The sequence below is a fragment of the Penicillium rubens genome (assembly GCF_028828025.1).
Source record: "Penicillium rubens strain IBT 27055 chromosome Unknown utg000003l_segment0_segment0, whole genome shotgun sequence".
In the NCBI taxonomy this organism is placed as follows: Eukaryota; Fungi; Ascomycota; class Eurotiomycetes; order Eurotiales; family Aspergillaceae; genus Penicillium; species Penicillium rubens.
In genome coordinates, this window is record NW_026890601.1 from 4,575,187 (window position 1) to 4,589,400 (window position 14,214).

The following is a 14,214-nucleotide window of genomic DNA, read 5'->3' on the forward strand; positions in this document are numbered from 1 at the left end:
GGACCTTCATATACGGAGTACAACAAAAGTGAACCCGGATTATTATTGGAAATAGGATATCCACGGGATGCCGAAGGTTTCTTCTCGGTCCGCCGTGGGGCGTGGGGTTTTCGGGAGCACGAGGAGCCTTTCCGAGATTGGAGATAGTGCTCAAGTTTGCAAGTCTGCAAGTCTGCAAGCATGCCATATGATATATTATCTACCTGTCCGAAGGGAAATATCTACCATCTCCAATTGCCGAGAACTTGTCGCCAGATGCAATAAGTATCCCATTGAGCACGCAACACATGTGCGATAGGAAGTCGAAGCTCAGAACTTATCCGCGTGTGACACATGAGCAGATCTAATGAGTAGTGAAGTTGGAGACTCGTCACTAAAAGCTCCAATCACGTACATTAAGCCCAATCCCGGAAAGAATCTTTGATTCATTGAGTAAGCTTTTCATAATCCATATACATTCTCCATTGGCACTACGAAGATAGGGGACCAAAGTGTAGGATGTAGAGGGTTACAGTTGTTAAGAAGAGGCCAACAGCCGAACTTTTTAACTCTGGGGGGTTCCGTCTATGGAATTCAACTGATGGACCGCTCCAACATCTTGCAAGAACCCCAGTGCCTCCATCACTTCCTTGACTATTCTTTCAGCCAACTCCTGATCCGAGGGATCCACACTATGGATGAAAGCATCACATTCCTTTTGCACCTCAGCTCGACGATCGCCTATGCTCTGTTTGGTATCTGAAATATCTCTCAACAGTTCCTGCATCTTTTCGAAAACTCGCATTGGAGGAAGCAGTCCCATTTTGACCCAATTCAGGTCCCTGAGACGGCATTCCGTGGAAATTTCCAATGTCGCGCGGATAATTGCTTTGGTTCTGGTGTCGTTATTCAAGACTTTGTCCGCATAAATACGGCCATGAGCCTTGGTTTGCAGTTGACGCGCAATTCTGGTTGCAACAATCTCAGCCAGTGATGAGTATACCAAAACCCCCAAAAATGCCAATTGTAGAGTGCCCTTCATGTTTACCATACATGCAACTGAAGATATACCGGAGAATGTCCCGGACAGGGTCCAGAACCAGTGTAGAAAATCCTTTCCCCAATTGCGGTCGTATTCCCAAGTGGAACGGGCCCATTCCTCAAGCTCCCTTTGTGGTCCCTTGAATATCACAGTTCCCCCCTCATCGCGTTCATAGACCGCATATCTATCCTGCGGGTCGTCTTTGATGCGATCTGGTTTGTGGATCTTGACCATAGAAGTGAACGAAATCAGCACCGACGCGAGCCAATGACTGCTGTATAGAAGAAACAACGTGAATGCCCAAAGGTCGGCTGACAAAATCCCGCAGACCATACCGGTCATCAGCATGGCTCCGTTGACCAGACAAATTGAGTCCAATGTCCATTTCCTGAGGAGCCATCTTAAGGTTCCTAATTGTTGACGCACATTTTTCTGGCGTTCGTCGGTTGATGGGTACATGGCATCCACACAGACGACAGCGAAGTCGTTTCCAGGTTGTCGGGATGTTTGAAAGGATATTATGCCAGTCAGCCATGCGTTGCTCAAGTTGAGTGGCAGTTGGCGAAATACATTCCCCGACACGTCGGATCGTACGGGGAGCATAGTCGTATCTTGTGCGCATAGTTTGATAGACGGATGGATCCACTTCATCGTGGCATTGAGGCGTTCAACAAGCATTTGCATGGGTGGTAGAGTCCCTCCGATCATTGTCAGGTGTGGCCATATGAATAACCCTCGATCAAACTGAGTATAAAGTCTTGCTGCACTTTTGTCCACGCGAGGGTTGTAGAGAACGGCCGCAACACCAAGCGGGTCAAATGTAACTCCGCCATCACTCTTCAGCTGAGCGCGCAAGTCTGTTAGTGATTGTGGAAACTTTTCAGCCTGTGCTAGCCCAACTATGGAGAGGAGACTTGAAAAGTACAACGATAATGATGGCATTTTAAGGCACACCGGGGGGTCTCTTCAAGGTTCGTGACCCATGGTTCCTTAGGAAAAAGGTTATATAGGTCAGGTAAACAGGAAATAAGCCACTCAAAATCTCACTGGAGATTCGCTAATCCCCCTTTATTGGGGTTAGTGCTTACTAGCTGAAGTCACTCTGCATCCGACGATCTGCAGCGATCCACCTAGACCAATAACACTCAGCAAGCAGCTGACAGGTCGCAAAGCGGAAAACACAATTCGAGCCGAGGAACTTTCTCGTAAAGAATGGAGCACGAATTCGCAATTAGCAGTAGCTATTCATGTGTCTAATTCGTACATTATTGAAAATATATAGCAACCAAGGGGGGGGATAGGCAAGAGGAAGTGGGGAAGACCTACTATTATATTCGTGAAGGGAGTCTCAGTCGAGGTAATGCCAGCACTCTCTTACAACACGTGACCCACCACATAGGAGACACTCATGCAACGCCACCACCACACTCCCACCCCGAGCATGTACGCGGCAGCATCTTCGCTGTGAGGGCTTCCCTCACTTCCGAGGAATTTATGGATGAGGTTGCAAATTACGAACCGCAAGGTCTCTCTCAACTTTGCGCTTCATTCGACGAAGGTGGAGGGGTTGCACTAGGAGACGCGTTCGCTATCTACTCGGTTGTCGCGTCTCCTCCAGATTGGAACACCACAGAATTAAAATCTGGGCTTCGGGCAGAACTCATATCAGCCGCTTCTGCTGTTAGGAATGTGATCCCCGTGCTAGTCACCACAGAAAATGTATTCGCGGTGAGCGTTGTCTCGCTGCCATGCCCAAAGGACCCACCTATCAATTCTGTGCGTGATATCTCACCTCGCGATAGCCTTCCTTGGTTCCTTATCAATGCCTCAAAATTTTCTAAGCATCAGATTGTCGGGCGAAGGGACATTGTTGAGTCCTTACTCATGATCCTCCAGCGACCGTGGTGTGTCCTTGAACTATGTTGCTGTCACAATCCGGTCATATCGGCCATACACCGGTTCGCCATTGTTGCGTCCAAACTCAATCCTGAACTGTACAATTATGCTTTAATATTGTTACATCAAGAACTGAAGAGAAGGACAATACCCTGTCTTGGTGGTATAAAACGCACCGAGTTATTCTTTACTAAACTCTGGATACCCTTTGCCGAACTTGACACAACATGGTTTGCTATCAAGGAAGTGTATGCCGACTTGTCTTCTAGTCGATTTCGCTCGCACAACTCCTTCTGGCTGCGATTGATTTCTACCTGCGCCCCATACCTTGGTATAAGCTGTTCGACCTTGGTCCGCATTTTGTCGGATACGACACCTAGGGGCTTTGATTACTTGGGGCAAAAGAATGCAATCAATCAAGAATATTATTCGAGTATTGAACGGATGTCGCTTCACGCTCACAGTTCAGTAGCAATATCCACATGCAAATCGGTGCTGCCAAACAGGAGGAGTACTTTGAGTCTCACGCATCATGGCAAATATTTGGCACTACGTGATTTGGAGATTCTGAACAGCGATCTGCAATTCTTGCTTGTAATATATCGACAGGTTTTGCGAATTATTTCTGAATCCTTGCCTTAACACCGAGCTAGCGATGACCGGAATATCGAGTGTACATTTGCCTCTTGTCGCATTTTCCTTTCATTACCCCTTAAACGAAAGAGTAGTCCGGCATTACGCGAAAATTCCAACTACACAAAAATTATCCATCTTCAAAGGTCTACTTCTTTACCATATAATCACACTAGGTGCATCCCCTATACTCCGAAGTGCAAAGATCTGCATACTACTGTCATCCAAAACGTACATTTATCGGAGGATTAAACTATGGATAAAGAATGATGGTGTGATGAATCACTCATTTGTTTCTATTGGTATCTCCTACTTTCTTTCTTTCTTTTCCATCTGCATAACTGCCAGGCATGACAATCTTTTACATTACCCGGCGGATCTGATGCACATGAGAAATGTGACCTGATAGGAAGGCTAACCCTGGCTAGCTATAGAACATTCAGCTCCCTGCCGCCAGATTTTGCTTTGATGCGCCTGTTTTGGATCCAGAATATCGAGATTTGCAGGGAAACAAGAATCAGTCCCAAAATCACCAACCCGATCATGATCAACACCCCTCTCGGATAACTACCGCGTTGACAGACTTATCATTAGTGGTGTGATGTGGGTAAGATCCGCTTATATAGGACTTACAACATAGCTGACTCGTCTGCCCGAAATATCTGGGTTCCAGCCATCAGCCCCCCTGTAGCTGCCATGACGACTTAATTTAGTTAGTAAAAAACCCTGTCCGCTATAAGTCTAATAGTCTTACACATTCTGGAAGTCAGACTGTTAGCTCAGCTCATCTGTTCAAAGAACGACCCGCAGGAAAGATTTTACTCACGCAACGCTTATATTCCTCTCTTCAGAGCTCTGGCAGTTGATTTGGATCCAAGAATTGTGGATTGGATGATAGCCCACAGCCAAAGCATTGACTGCTGTCCAGAGGCCCAGCCTGCCCCATTTATCCACACGGTGCATCATGATTCTTAAAATTACCAACGCGATCAAGTACACGAAGATAGCAACCATGACGGTAAGGCCTCTTCTGTCCGATTTGTCGCTTATCCACGCAAAAAGGAAAATCACAGGGAGAGTGAGCAAGCTTCCGATTGCGCAAAATGCATTTGCCTTACTTCGAGCAAACCCCAGTTCCACAAATATGCTCGGGGTGTAGGTTGTGAGAGGGCTCCACGTAGCGAAGACGCAGCCTGTGGCAATGAAATGTGGCCATTTCCGTATGTCTGTCAACGTATTCCAAACCAACCTGAATGGGATATGCGTTTTGCCAGGGTGAGCCAATGGCTCCTTCATTGAGGGAATCCCCTCAGAGCCCGAAGTGTTCACTTGATTTGATGTCACAGGGACTCCCCTGTGTTCAGGAAGGAAGCAAAATAGGAAAATAGAGACCGCAATGGAGAATAGACCTTCGACTACAAATCTATTAGCATAGTTTGACGTTCGAGGGACCAGCCTCAATCGTACTGAGGAAGATCCATTGCCAACCGAAGAGACCGCATTTTCCGTCTAGTTTCAACAGAGCAGCTCCAAGCAGTGGAGAAATGGCCGTTCCGCCAAACATGCCGAAGAAAAATATGGCAATTCGTTTTGTCAACTCTTGCTTCGTATACCAGGTAGACAGTGTGTACATAGCACCGGGAATATACCCAGCTTCCGCAAGCCCCAGAAACGTTCTGGTGAGCAGGAAGCCTACCTTATTGCGCACGAATACTTGTAGACATGCTACTACCCCGAATACGCATACTTGTGCACTAATCCATTGGCGAGGGCCAACCTGATTCGATTTATTGACACGTGTATCATTCGGCAATGGATGTGACATACCTTATGTAGGATAACATTTGATGGTATCTCAAGTAAAATGACACCCAGGAACATCAGTTGATTTCCGAGATTGATAATGTTCTGATCGACAGATATGGTAGCGGCAAAATTCCCTGTGAGTGCGCTTGCAATGTTGGTCCTGTCTAGCTGGTAGGTAGCGAATCCGAACACTAGCAGGGGTAAAACTCGAAAGTCCGCTCTTTTGACTTGTCAACCAAATCATCCACCGGGGATTGCGGCAGCAGATTAAGCAGGGGTGAGGACATACATTCTCCGGCTGCAGCCGGAATACTCAGTGTCAACCATAGCATGGAGCTGAGAAGCCCCCACTTTGCAGATTCTATAAACATCAACTTTCGGGGGCACACTTGTTGATTTTCGGACACAGAAGGAGATGTCTAAAAAAACCAGAGAGGTATCTTTCCATCTTTGGGGGACCTTGCGAGCCATCGTAGACGTTGAAAACCTTGGGGATGATAAGATAATACTATTCGGGAGACGACCAAACAAGAAGAACTACAAAACTAGTAGGGCAGTAGCATTCAAAAGCGAAGACTGTGGAGTTGACGAAAGCGAGCCAATAACTATAGGTGCTAGAATGTGTTAGTTAGCACCAAGACGTGTCAAGATATATCAGAAGTCCCATGTCCTACAAATTAAATACCTAGGTATTTATCGACATGTATTAACCACAACAAGACATTTGCACACAAATAACACGGACACAATGAACCACAATTTCATAATCGATCTCAGTCCAGCTTCAGCACATCCTGCCACTCAACAGATCAGAGTTCTGGCAAAGAGCCAGGTATTCAAGCACGGCAGCGAATCTCAGCATTGTCCAGGTTGATTGGAACGGCGGTGTGAGGATTTCCATCAAGATCCAGGTAAGTTTTCTGGGCAGTGAAGGTACCGATGATTGCGTCGTTGTTCTTGATGACACAATTGATAGATTGCGCAAAGTTGGTGAGCTGGGCTGCGGTTGCCTTGACAGTACCACCTGCACCAACAGAGGTACCACTGAAGAGGGAGAAGATGCTCTTATCAGTGTCATCGGCTGGGAATGTCACGCTAGCATATGCTCCAGATTGATCATTGGATAGAGCAACGGTGACTTGGTTGGACTGGCGGACCTCAAGAGGCGTGGCAGAGACGGTGACTACCATAAGAGGGATGATAGCAGCAATGGTGAACTTCATTTTGAAATTTTTGGAGGGGACTTTGCAAAATGTAATGATGTTATGTGCAGCGATGAGTGGTTGAACTGTTTGAAAACACGGTTGAAGTCTGATGTTGTTCGGAGTGAAAGGCATCACATCTTGCAGGAAGAAGGTGGGCTTTATACCTTTCTTACTGAAACTCTGAGCCTTAACCTGGAGCTGAAGTCACCGCAATCTTGCCATCCGTACTATTCTTAGAATTTCGAATGGTAGACGTCTAGCGGATGACATGACCTGCCGGAACCAAAATCTGGGTTGCGTGAGGGCAGAAGATGGAAGCTGATTTGCACAGCCCTTCGTATACCAATTAGGCGAGCCTCCCGAATAAGGCCACCCGTTTTCATTTTATATGTACCTACGTACATTGGTGGGATAGCTTTCATACCCAAATGTAGCCGTCCCTGTTTTCTACCTTGGATGATGCGCTTTACCAACCAAGACTGCATTCCAGAGATACAAGTAATAAAGAGAAGCTACCAGTCTCACTGTCAAAAGTGGAAATTCCATAATAGATAGAAGATAGAGATGGTATCCGCACGCACAACAAAACATACCTTCCCCGCAGAAGTGTGCCTAACAACTCGAGTGATGTATTTATGGATATAGTCTCTGAGACATTAGGCAATCCATGGCTTCCATTCAACTATCGTTTTGAGTATCAGCGATTGCGTCGAGGCTTAGATCGTGTCTCTTGCCGAGAATTACAAATAAACTCGAAGCCTCGATCATGTTCAATGACGTTCTAGCTACGGGGGCAATGTCTCATTCTTCAACGCCAACCCCAGAGAAGAGAGAAATCATACATATTTATTACTGGAGCCTTTCGGCGTGATGAGCTGTCTCGTGTCCACAGATACGAAGAGGCGTGATTCTAGGTTATATGTCTAACAATTCAATTACGCATAGCTGATATCCAACCTCGTATTTCATCCCGCCGTGTCTTACCATCTCAAAGATATGCGGGTTCATCCGAAACGAGGAGGTGGGTTTCACCAAGTCATTTTCATGCTTGAAAGTTCACGTGGCGTGTTATACCCCGCTATATAACTTTAGACCTAGTTTTATTGTTCGTATTTTGGACGTTCTTCAAATGTGATACCAACTACGCGCATGTGAGGTTTGCAAGGCAAGGTCAGAGAATAACAGAAGATGGAAATCGTCAATTGTATTTGAGATCATGCCATCCTCTATGGATGCCTGTTTTTGATGGCAGACTAGGCATTTGTTTGTCATGCGGCCTCCATAGAAAGGCCCTCATTTGCTAGTATGATAACAGCAGTTTGTCCCTTCTTGATCTTCCAGTCCCTGTAAGGTCGTAGCCTCCGATAGTATTGCAAAGGCAGAATAACGAAGTAGAGTTTATCTGATATTCTTTACGTAAAATGGGAAATTCAATAGGACATGAGTCATGGGAAACAGACAAGTTGATGGGATTGTAGGTCATGCTAGTCCGACGAGGTCTCTGGTAGTTCACGATGGTCTGCATGGCCCAGTTTGTCAAACGCTTCTCGTTGTTTTCTGTGGGGCCCGGCAGTATAGTACAGCACTATGTTATCTGCTTCTCAGTACAGAATTACAGGACGTAGCGCGAGGTCAAGTGGTACTAGCAAAGAACCATACAACAAGGTAACATTGTCGTAGGGATATCATATCAAGCCACGCCTCCTTGGGTGCGCATAAACAGGTTGGGTGGTTTCGGGCGAGAAGCAAATTCGTCGTCCACAACATATTCGATTTCAGATCCGTCAGCTTGGAACCCCATCTGTCCATATACATGTCGACCCATACTGGACGCCTCGGTTATGGCTTCCAGGTTCCCACGTCGCTGTGCTTCGTCAATGCCCCACTGTACAAGTTCTCGGGCGATGCCTTTGCGTTGGTGCGCTGGGTCGACAGCGCACATGTCCAGGATCAGAACGGCTGGTGGCACTGCAGTGGCTCTCTGTTTGATTACCTCGGTCCGTCTTCTATGCAGAGAAGAAACAACCTGACAGAGGTAACGTCGTTCAGGCTCGTTGTCGGGGTACAGTGCATTGAGGTCCATCGAATTGGCTAGATCTTCCACTGGAGGATCACCATGGCCCTCTACGCTCGAGGCTTGCACCCAAATACCGAAGCCCACGATAATACGCCTGTCTTCAAACCGCGGACACGGTAGGGTAGCTTTGAGAAATATGGTGTTTGGGAGACCGTCTTTGTCGCTGGTCCTGTGGCGCCAGCGGGCGACCATTCTCTCGGCTCCATTTGACCTCCCCTGAGGTGTGTCCCATCCCGGATTCATGGCTATCCAGATCCCATCTTGCGCTTGACGGCCAAAGGCCTCGCACACGCAGTCAAAAGCCTGGATGATATCCTCGGGTTGATGTATGATGTCAACACGTAATCCAATATCTGGTCTCTGCCTTTGAGAAGCCATGATTTCCAGCTTTGACTGCTCCCGTCGGCGTGTGGTAGGAGCCAAATGGTGTTTGAAGTTGGATACGTGTGAAGAAAGAAAAGAATGTCACCTCGCCAAGGCTCTAATGGAGTGGGTAAGTCGTTGATTGGCTCTGTGTACTCATGTTGACTGGATGACACCATACACTGACAAATATCGGTGGGCGACGCTTTGCCTTGACATGCTTAAGTACCTTTTGTATGGAGTTGCTATACAAAAGATACCTAATTTTCAATTTTGGGGTCCTGGGGAAGCCTTGGAGCTTTCCCACAGATGGGGCCCCAGGGCCTTCCAAGGTCCCAAGATTGCCACGTGGCGATCACTTTGCTAAAAATAAACCTTCCATCCTTCCAACGAGGTTGGGGAAGCGTTCATGTTTCGATATCCTTGCTGTTATGTCTGCCAAAGTCCAATCGCTCCCACCTCATCAACAACCCGCAGACGAGACAGGCCACACCACCGGCCACCACTAAATAAAACTCCTGCCCAATCACCGTGGCCACAGCATTAACCCCACGAGAACGAACATCGGGATTGCCGGACTGCCACACTCCTGAAGATACTCCGGCCAGCGCCTCACGCAGCTCTTCTTCCGAGTACCCGCTATCCCCAATGGCGTCCGTCAGCATGTTGTACCCCGCATTTTGAAAAATCGAGCCCGCAACCGCCAGAGCAATTGCAATGCCGCCCATCTGTGCCATGTTAAACATGACCGCGCTGTCAACACGGTCGCGTGGGTTCTTATTTATTACACTCGAGATACCGACCCCGTGTTGGAACGAACAGCCAAGGCCAACGCCAATGAGTGCTTCCAGACCTAACACCTGGGATTCGGAGACACCTGGACTCAGTGTGCCGGCCATAGCGCCGGCTCCCGCGACGGTTGCAATGCCCGCAACAATGTAGATCAGGTTGTAGCGGCCAAAGACCGGGAGCAACCCGCCGACGAGGATGACCATGGCGATGAAGACCATAACAAACGGAAGAAGACGGACAGTTTGCTCCATGGCGCTATGGCCGCTAGCGAACGCGAAGAAGAGCGGCGTGTAGTAGAGTGTGATGGCATACGATGCGCCCGCACAGCCAGACGCGATCCAAAGTGGAAGCAGGTCAACCCGACTGAGCAAGTGAACGGGAACGGCGCGTTGCTCAGGAGTCGTGCCAATACACCAGTATTGTTGGACGATCCATTCAATCAAGACCACACCGAAAGCCACCCAGGCTGCGATCGATGCTCCAGAGCCCCATTTCCACACAGGACCGGAGAACTCCAATGCGAGGGCAAATAGTACTGGGGCCGCCATGTTGAACGCAACGCCGATAGGGTCGATCACCATCAACCGGGAGACCAACGGACGGTCTGGCCCTAGGTATTTGCGAGGGAGGCAGAGAATGGCGAGTGCGAGACTCACACTCACACAGGGTAGGTTGATGTAGAAAGCCCACCGCCAAGTGGTGTGCCTGTTCGAGGCGAAAGCGGACCCGATAGGACCACCAATGACGAGGCCAACGGCCCATATTGCGCTCAGAAGACCGAATAGACGAGGTGTCTCATCGGCCGTGGCGAACACGGCGACAAATGTCAAGTTGCTATGTCACTGTGAGCTCGATTATCCTAACGACATCAGGGATACATCGCAACATACCTTTGGTAAACAACAGCACCACCGACACCCATGACGATCCGTCCAACAATGACCACAGGAAGATTGGGAGCAGCACCGGCCACAGCAGCACCGGCCATGAAGACCACAACGTTAGCGATATAGATCCATTTCATGTCGACGAAATACAAGATCTTCCGGGACAAGGATAGGACGGCAAACACGGCAAGGCTGAAGGACAGGCTGGTCCATGGCAGAAGCGCAATGTTGCCGAAGGCCTCGTAAAGGGCGGGCTGGATGTTGGCCACGTTGCTTACATCATAGCCTTAAACAATGACTTTGTCAGAATGATGATTTGGGATAGTGTTATGGTACATGGCATTAACCAACCATTGATGAGGGTTGTCAAGATGAGAACTGCAAGTGTTCCCTTCCATTTCCAGTCGGGGATGTGGCCACGCGGATGAGTAGTTGGCGACAATGAGCTCTCGTCTCTTCCGGAAGATGACATGTTGAAGTTGATGCTGAAAGGTGGGTCTTGACGACTAGGGAGTCAATAGACGCCAGCAAAAGACATTGGGTTTATCTGTAGGACGATCCTTGGAGATACATACGACCTTTATGGACCCGAAGGGATGTGGGACATGAACCATGAAAGTGAAGTACCCTATCCTCGTTTAAGGAAGAGTCGCCCAATATATCCCATGTATGACCTCCCGGTGGCAGTGCTAATGCAAGATAGACCAGCATACTGAATATCTCATGGGCTGTACTGGTCAGTATCTATTCTACATCTGAACCCACTCATTGCAATTTTAACATGCTCGGACCCGCTCATAAAGACGTCTAAGCCAGTCGTAAAAGAAGTACGATCCCTATCACATCAGCGCAGTCGCCTATCCACCAAGTGTATCCTATCTGCCAAGCGAAGGGCACCTGGCACCGTAGATGTTCAGCCTCAAGCAATCATGATCAGCTTTCTGAGAGAAGTGTTGGATATTCTAATTAGGAAGCCAGATGGCTAGAAAATACCAGGTTAGGCAAAATGCAGCGCCCAGATGTACGTGGGGACATAAGAGTGGCTATGGCAAGGCATTTAGGCGTTCCATATCTTACATTATGGGGCCGTTGTCTACATATGTATGCATCTACGCTAAATATAGAGTCAGACATAGTTGATTCACTATAGAAATATATTGTCTTAGCATTTCTGAATGATTACTCAAGGGTTAGTTGTGATATTCAATATTGCGATAGCATCTCATGGTGAATTCACTGGCCGGTGGCCTTTCCACTTTTGCCAGACTTCTTCGGTCCTTCATATGCTTAAGGATCTCCAGATAAGATAATAAGCATCCTTCACTCCTTCTACTTGATCTCTAGGCCATATCCCCTATTCTCCTTAACCTCCCACGCCCCACGCCATGTGCGAGTCAAAAGCGTATCTCAACGCCTCGCCTACTGGTATCACAACACTTGACAACCTCATGGAAAGCTGCTTAGTCCCAATCCTTGTGGTACTCGCCATTATAGGGTGCCTAATTCCCTCTGTCTATTCCACCTGGCGACATGCCCAGAAAGCTCGAAAGATAGGTTGTGGAGAACCCCCTCTCTACCCCAGCCAACACCCTTTCGGTATTTCCACCCTCCTCGAGACACTTGACGCAGCGAGAGATAAGAGACTCCCACAGCTTGCAGAGAGCCGGATTGCATTCCTATCCCGTCGGCATAACAGATACGTCTCCACCTTTCGTATGTGTCAGGCTGGTCGGGAGAACCTGTTCACGGCAGATCCCAAGAATATCCAGTCTATGCTGGCCACTCAGTTCAACGATTTTGGCTTGGGTGAGATGCGTCGTAATGTAGCTGAACCTCTTGCTGGACATGGAATTGTGAGTCTTTTCCCCTCGTAGGAAATATATATTTTTTTCTCTTGCGAGGGGGTAAGGTCGGCTGACTGGACCTAGTTTACTACTGATGGCGAGAGTTGGTCGCGTTCCCGATCACTGCTACGGCCTCAATTTACGCGAGATCGGATGAGCAACCTTGAAAGGGAAGAACGTCATGTTCACAACGCGTTGCGTGCCATTCCGATGCGATCTGACGGCTGGTCTTCCGCAGTGGATATTCAGGCCATCTTCTTTCGTCTTACCCTCGACTCGGCCACAGAGTTCCTCTTCGGTAAAAGCTGTGATAGTCAGATTTCTGCTACGCAAAAGGAAGCGGGCCAGGCCTCCGATGACACTTTCCTGTACGGGTTTGACGGGTGCATGGGGTATCTCGCGGAGCGACTCCGGTTCGAGCGGCTATACTGGGTTATCTACAACCGGGAGTTTCGGAAGTGTATCGAGATTGTGCACGCGTTCGTGGACCAGTATGTTCACTCTGCTTTGATGCAGGCGGAGCAGCAGGGAGAGAAAGCTCAGGGCACCGAGAAGGTGTCACCGCAGTATATCTTCCTGGAAGCCCTGACTAGTACTATAAAAGACCCCGTCAGGTTGCGCGACGAATCTCTCAACGTCCTACTAGCAGGCCGTGATACAACGGCTTCTCTACTGAGCTGGACGGTCCTCCTTCTTGCACGGCACCCGCACATCTTCGCAAGACTCCGAAGCGATATCCTCGATCAATTCGGCACTTACGATCAGCCACACAGCATGGACTTTGCGTCTTTGAAATCATGCCAGTACCTCCGGCATTTCCTCAACGAAACCCTTCGTCTCTACCCGGTCGTACCCTTCAACCGCCGTTGCGCGATGAAGGACACTACCCTCCCTCGTGGCGGCGGGAAAGACGGTACCTCACCGATCTACATCCGCAAGGGCCGCACAGTCATGTACAGCACCTACGTCTTGCACCGTCGAAAGGATATCTGGGGCGAGGATGCTGAAACCTTCAATCCGGACCGGTGGGTCGGCCGAAAGGTCACCTGGGAGTATATTCCGTTCAATGGGGGACCCAGGACATGCATTGGTCAACAGTTTGCTTTGATGAGATCAAGTTATGTGCTAGTAAGATTATTGCAGAGGTTTGATAAGATTGAGGATGTGCACTCTGAGAGGGAGATCCGTTACGGTGTTTCGCTTACTTCTTGTCCGGCTGATCCGGTGACTGTGAGATTGCATCAGGCGGAGACCGGGGTTTAAACGGTTTGGGCAGGATTTACTCTTTTTACGGTTGGGATGTTGTTTGGATGGATTATTTGGCGACAACGTTGTCATTTTGGGGATTCGCTTGAAATATCTACTGATAATCTGGAAATAATTATCTTCATATGTCTTGGTTTCCCTTCCTATCTATCAGTCTCAGGGGGACATAGTGACAGAAATCAGGTTTATGATGAATGTATGTCAATTTCACAATGATAAAATTCTCTCTAACTATATAACAAAAATGGTCTGGTTTTGACAATCTGTTCAGACCCAAATTAGTAAGCAATGTGCGCTGACTAATGATGTAATCCATTCATCCATCCATGGATGGATGTAATGGACTCGGTAATCCATCTGTTTTCCGACACATAGAACAAATATCATAAAGATTAGTCGACAATAATTTCCAGATAAACTGTGA

At 48.1% G+C, this 14,214-nt stretch overlaps 6 protein-coding genes across 6 annotated transcripts; 1 reads left to right on the forward strand and 5 right to left on the reverse strand.

Annotated features, from left to right (window-relative positions):
• Window positions 1–544: 544 nt before the first annotated feature.
• Window positions 545–1,963, reverse strand: N7525_007954 (uncharacterized protein; the record flags this gene model as incomplete). Its single annotated transcript, XM_002568377.2, has 1 exon — window positions 545–1,963. One exon carries the CDS (start codon window positions 1,961–1,963, stop codon window positions 545–547), a length of 1,419 nt encoding a protein of 472 aa, XP_002568423.2.
• Window positions 1,964–3,978: 2,015 nt separating this feature from the next.
• Window positions 3,979–5,394, reverse strand: N7525_007955 (uncharacterized protein; the record flags this gene model as incomplete). Its single annotated transcript, XM_061214256.1, has 7 exons — window positions 3,979–4,117; window positions 4,184–4,253; window positions 4,305–4,321; window positions 4,377–4,965; window positions 5,018–5,226; window positions 5,283–5,327; window positions 5,378–5,394. 7 exons carry the CDS (start codon window positions 5,392–5,394, stop codon window positions 3,979–3,981), a joined length of 1,086 nt encoding a protein of 361 aa, XP_061068687.1.
• A 798-nt stretch (window positions 5,395–6,192) lies between these two features.
• On the reverse strand, window positions 6,193–6,579 carry N7525_007956 (uncharacterized protein; the record flags this gene model as incomplete). Its single annotated transcript, XM_002568380.1, has 1 exon — window positions 6,193–6,579. The coding sequence occupies one exon, from the start codon at window positions 6,577–6,579 to the stop codon at window positions 6,193–6,195; it is 387 nt and encodes a 128-aa protein (XP_002568426.1).
• A 1,672-nt stretch (window positions 6,580–8,251) lies between these two features.
• On the reverse strand, window positions 8,252–9,016 carry N7525_007957 (GNAT family N-acetyltransferase; the record flags this gene model as incomplete). The annotated part of the gene is made up of 1 exon (XM_002568381.1): window positions 8,252–9,016. The coding sequence occupies one exon, from the start codon at window positions 9,014–9,016 to the stop codon at window positions 8,252–8,254; it is 765 nt and encodes a 254-aa protein (XP_002568427.1).
• Window positions 9,017–9,408: 392 nt separating this feature from the next.
• N7525_007958 (uncharacterized protein) lies at window positions 9,409–11,152 on the reverse strand (the record flags this gene model as incomplete). The annotated part of the gene is made up of 3 exons (XM_002568382.1): window positions 9,409–10,627; window positions 10,684–10,966; window positions 11,032–11,152. 3 exons carry the CDS (start codon window positions 11,150–11,152, stop codon window positions 9,409–9,411), a joined length of 1,623 nt encoding a protein of 540 aa, XP_002568428.1.
• Window positions 11,153–12,065: 913 nt separating this feature from the next.
• Window positions 12,066–13,787, forward strand: N7525_007959 (cytochrome P450; the record flags this gene model as incomplete). The annotated part of the gene is made up of 2 exons (XM_002568383.1): window positions 12,066–12,533; window positions 12,609–13,787. The coding sequence occupies 2 exons, from the start codon at window positions 12,066–12,068 to the stop codon at window positions 13,785–13,787; spliced, it is 1,647 nt and encodes a 548-aa protein (XP_002568429.1).
• Between the last annotated feature and the right edge of the window lie 427 nt (window positions 13,788–14,214).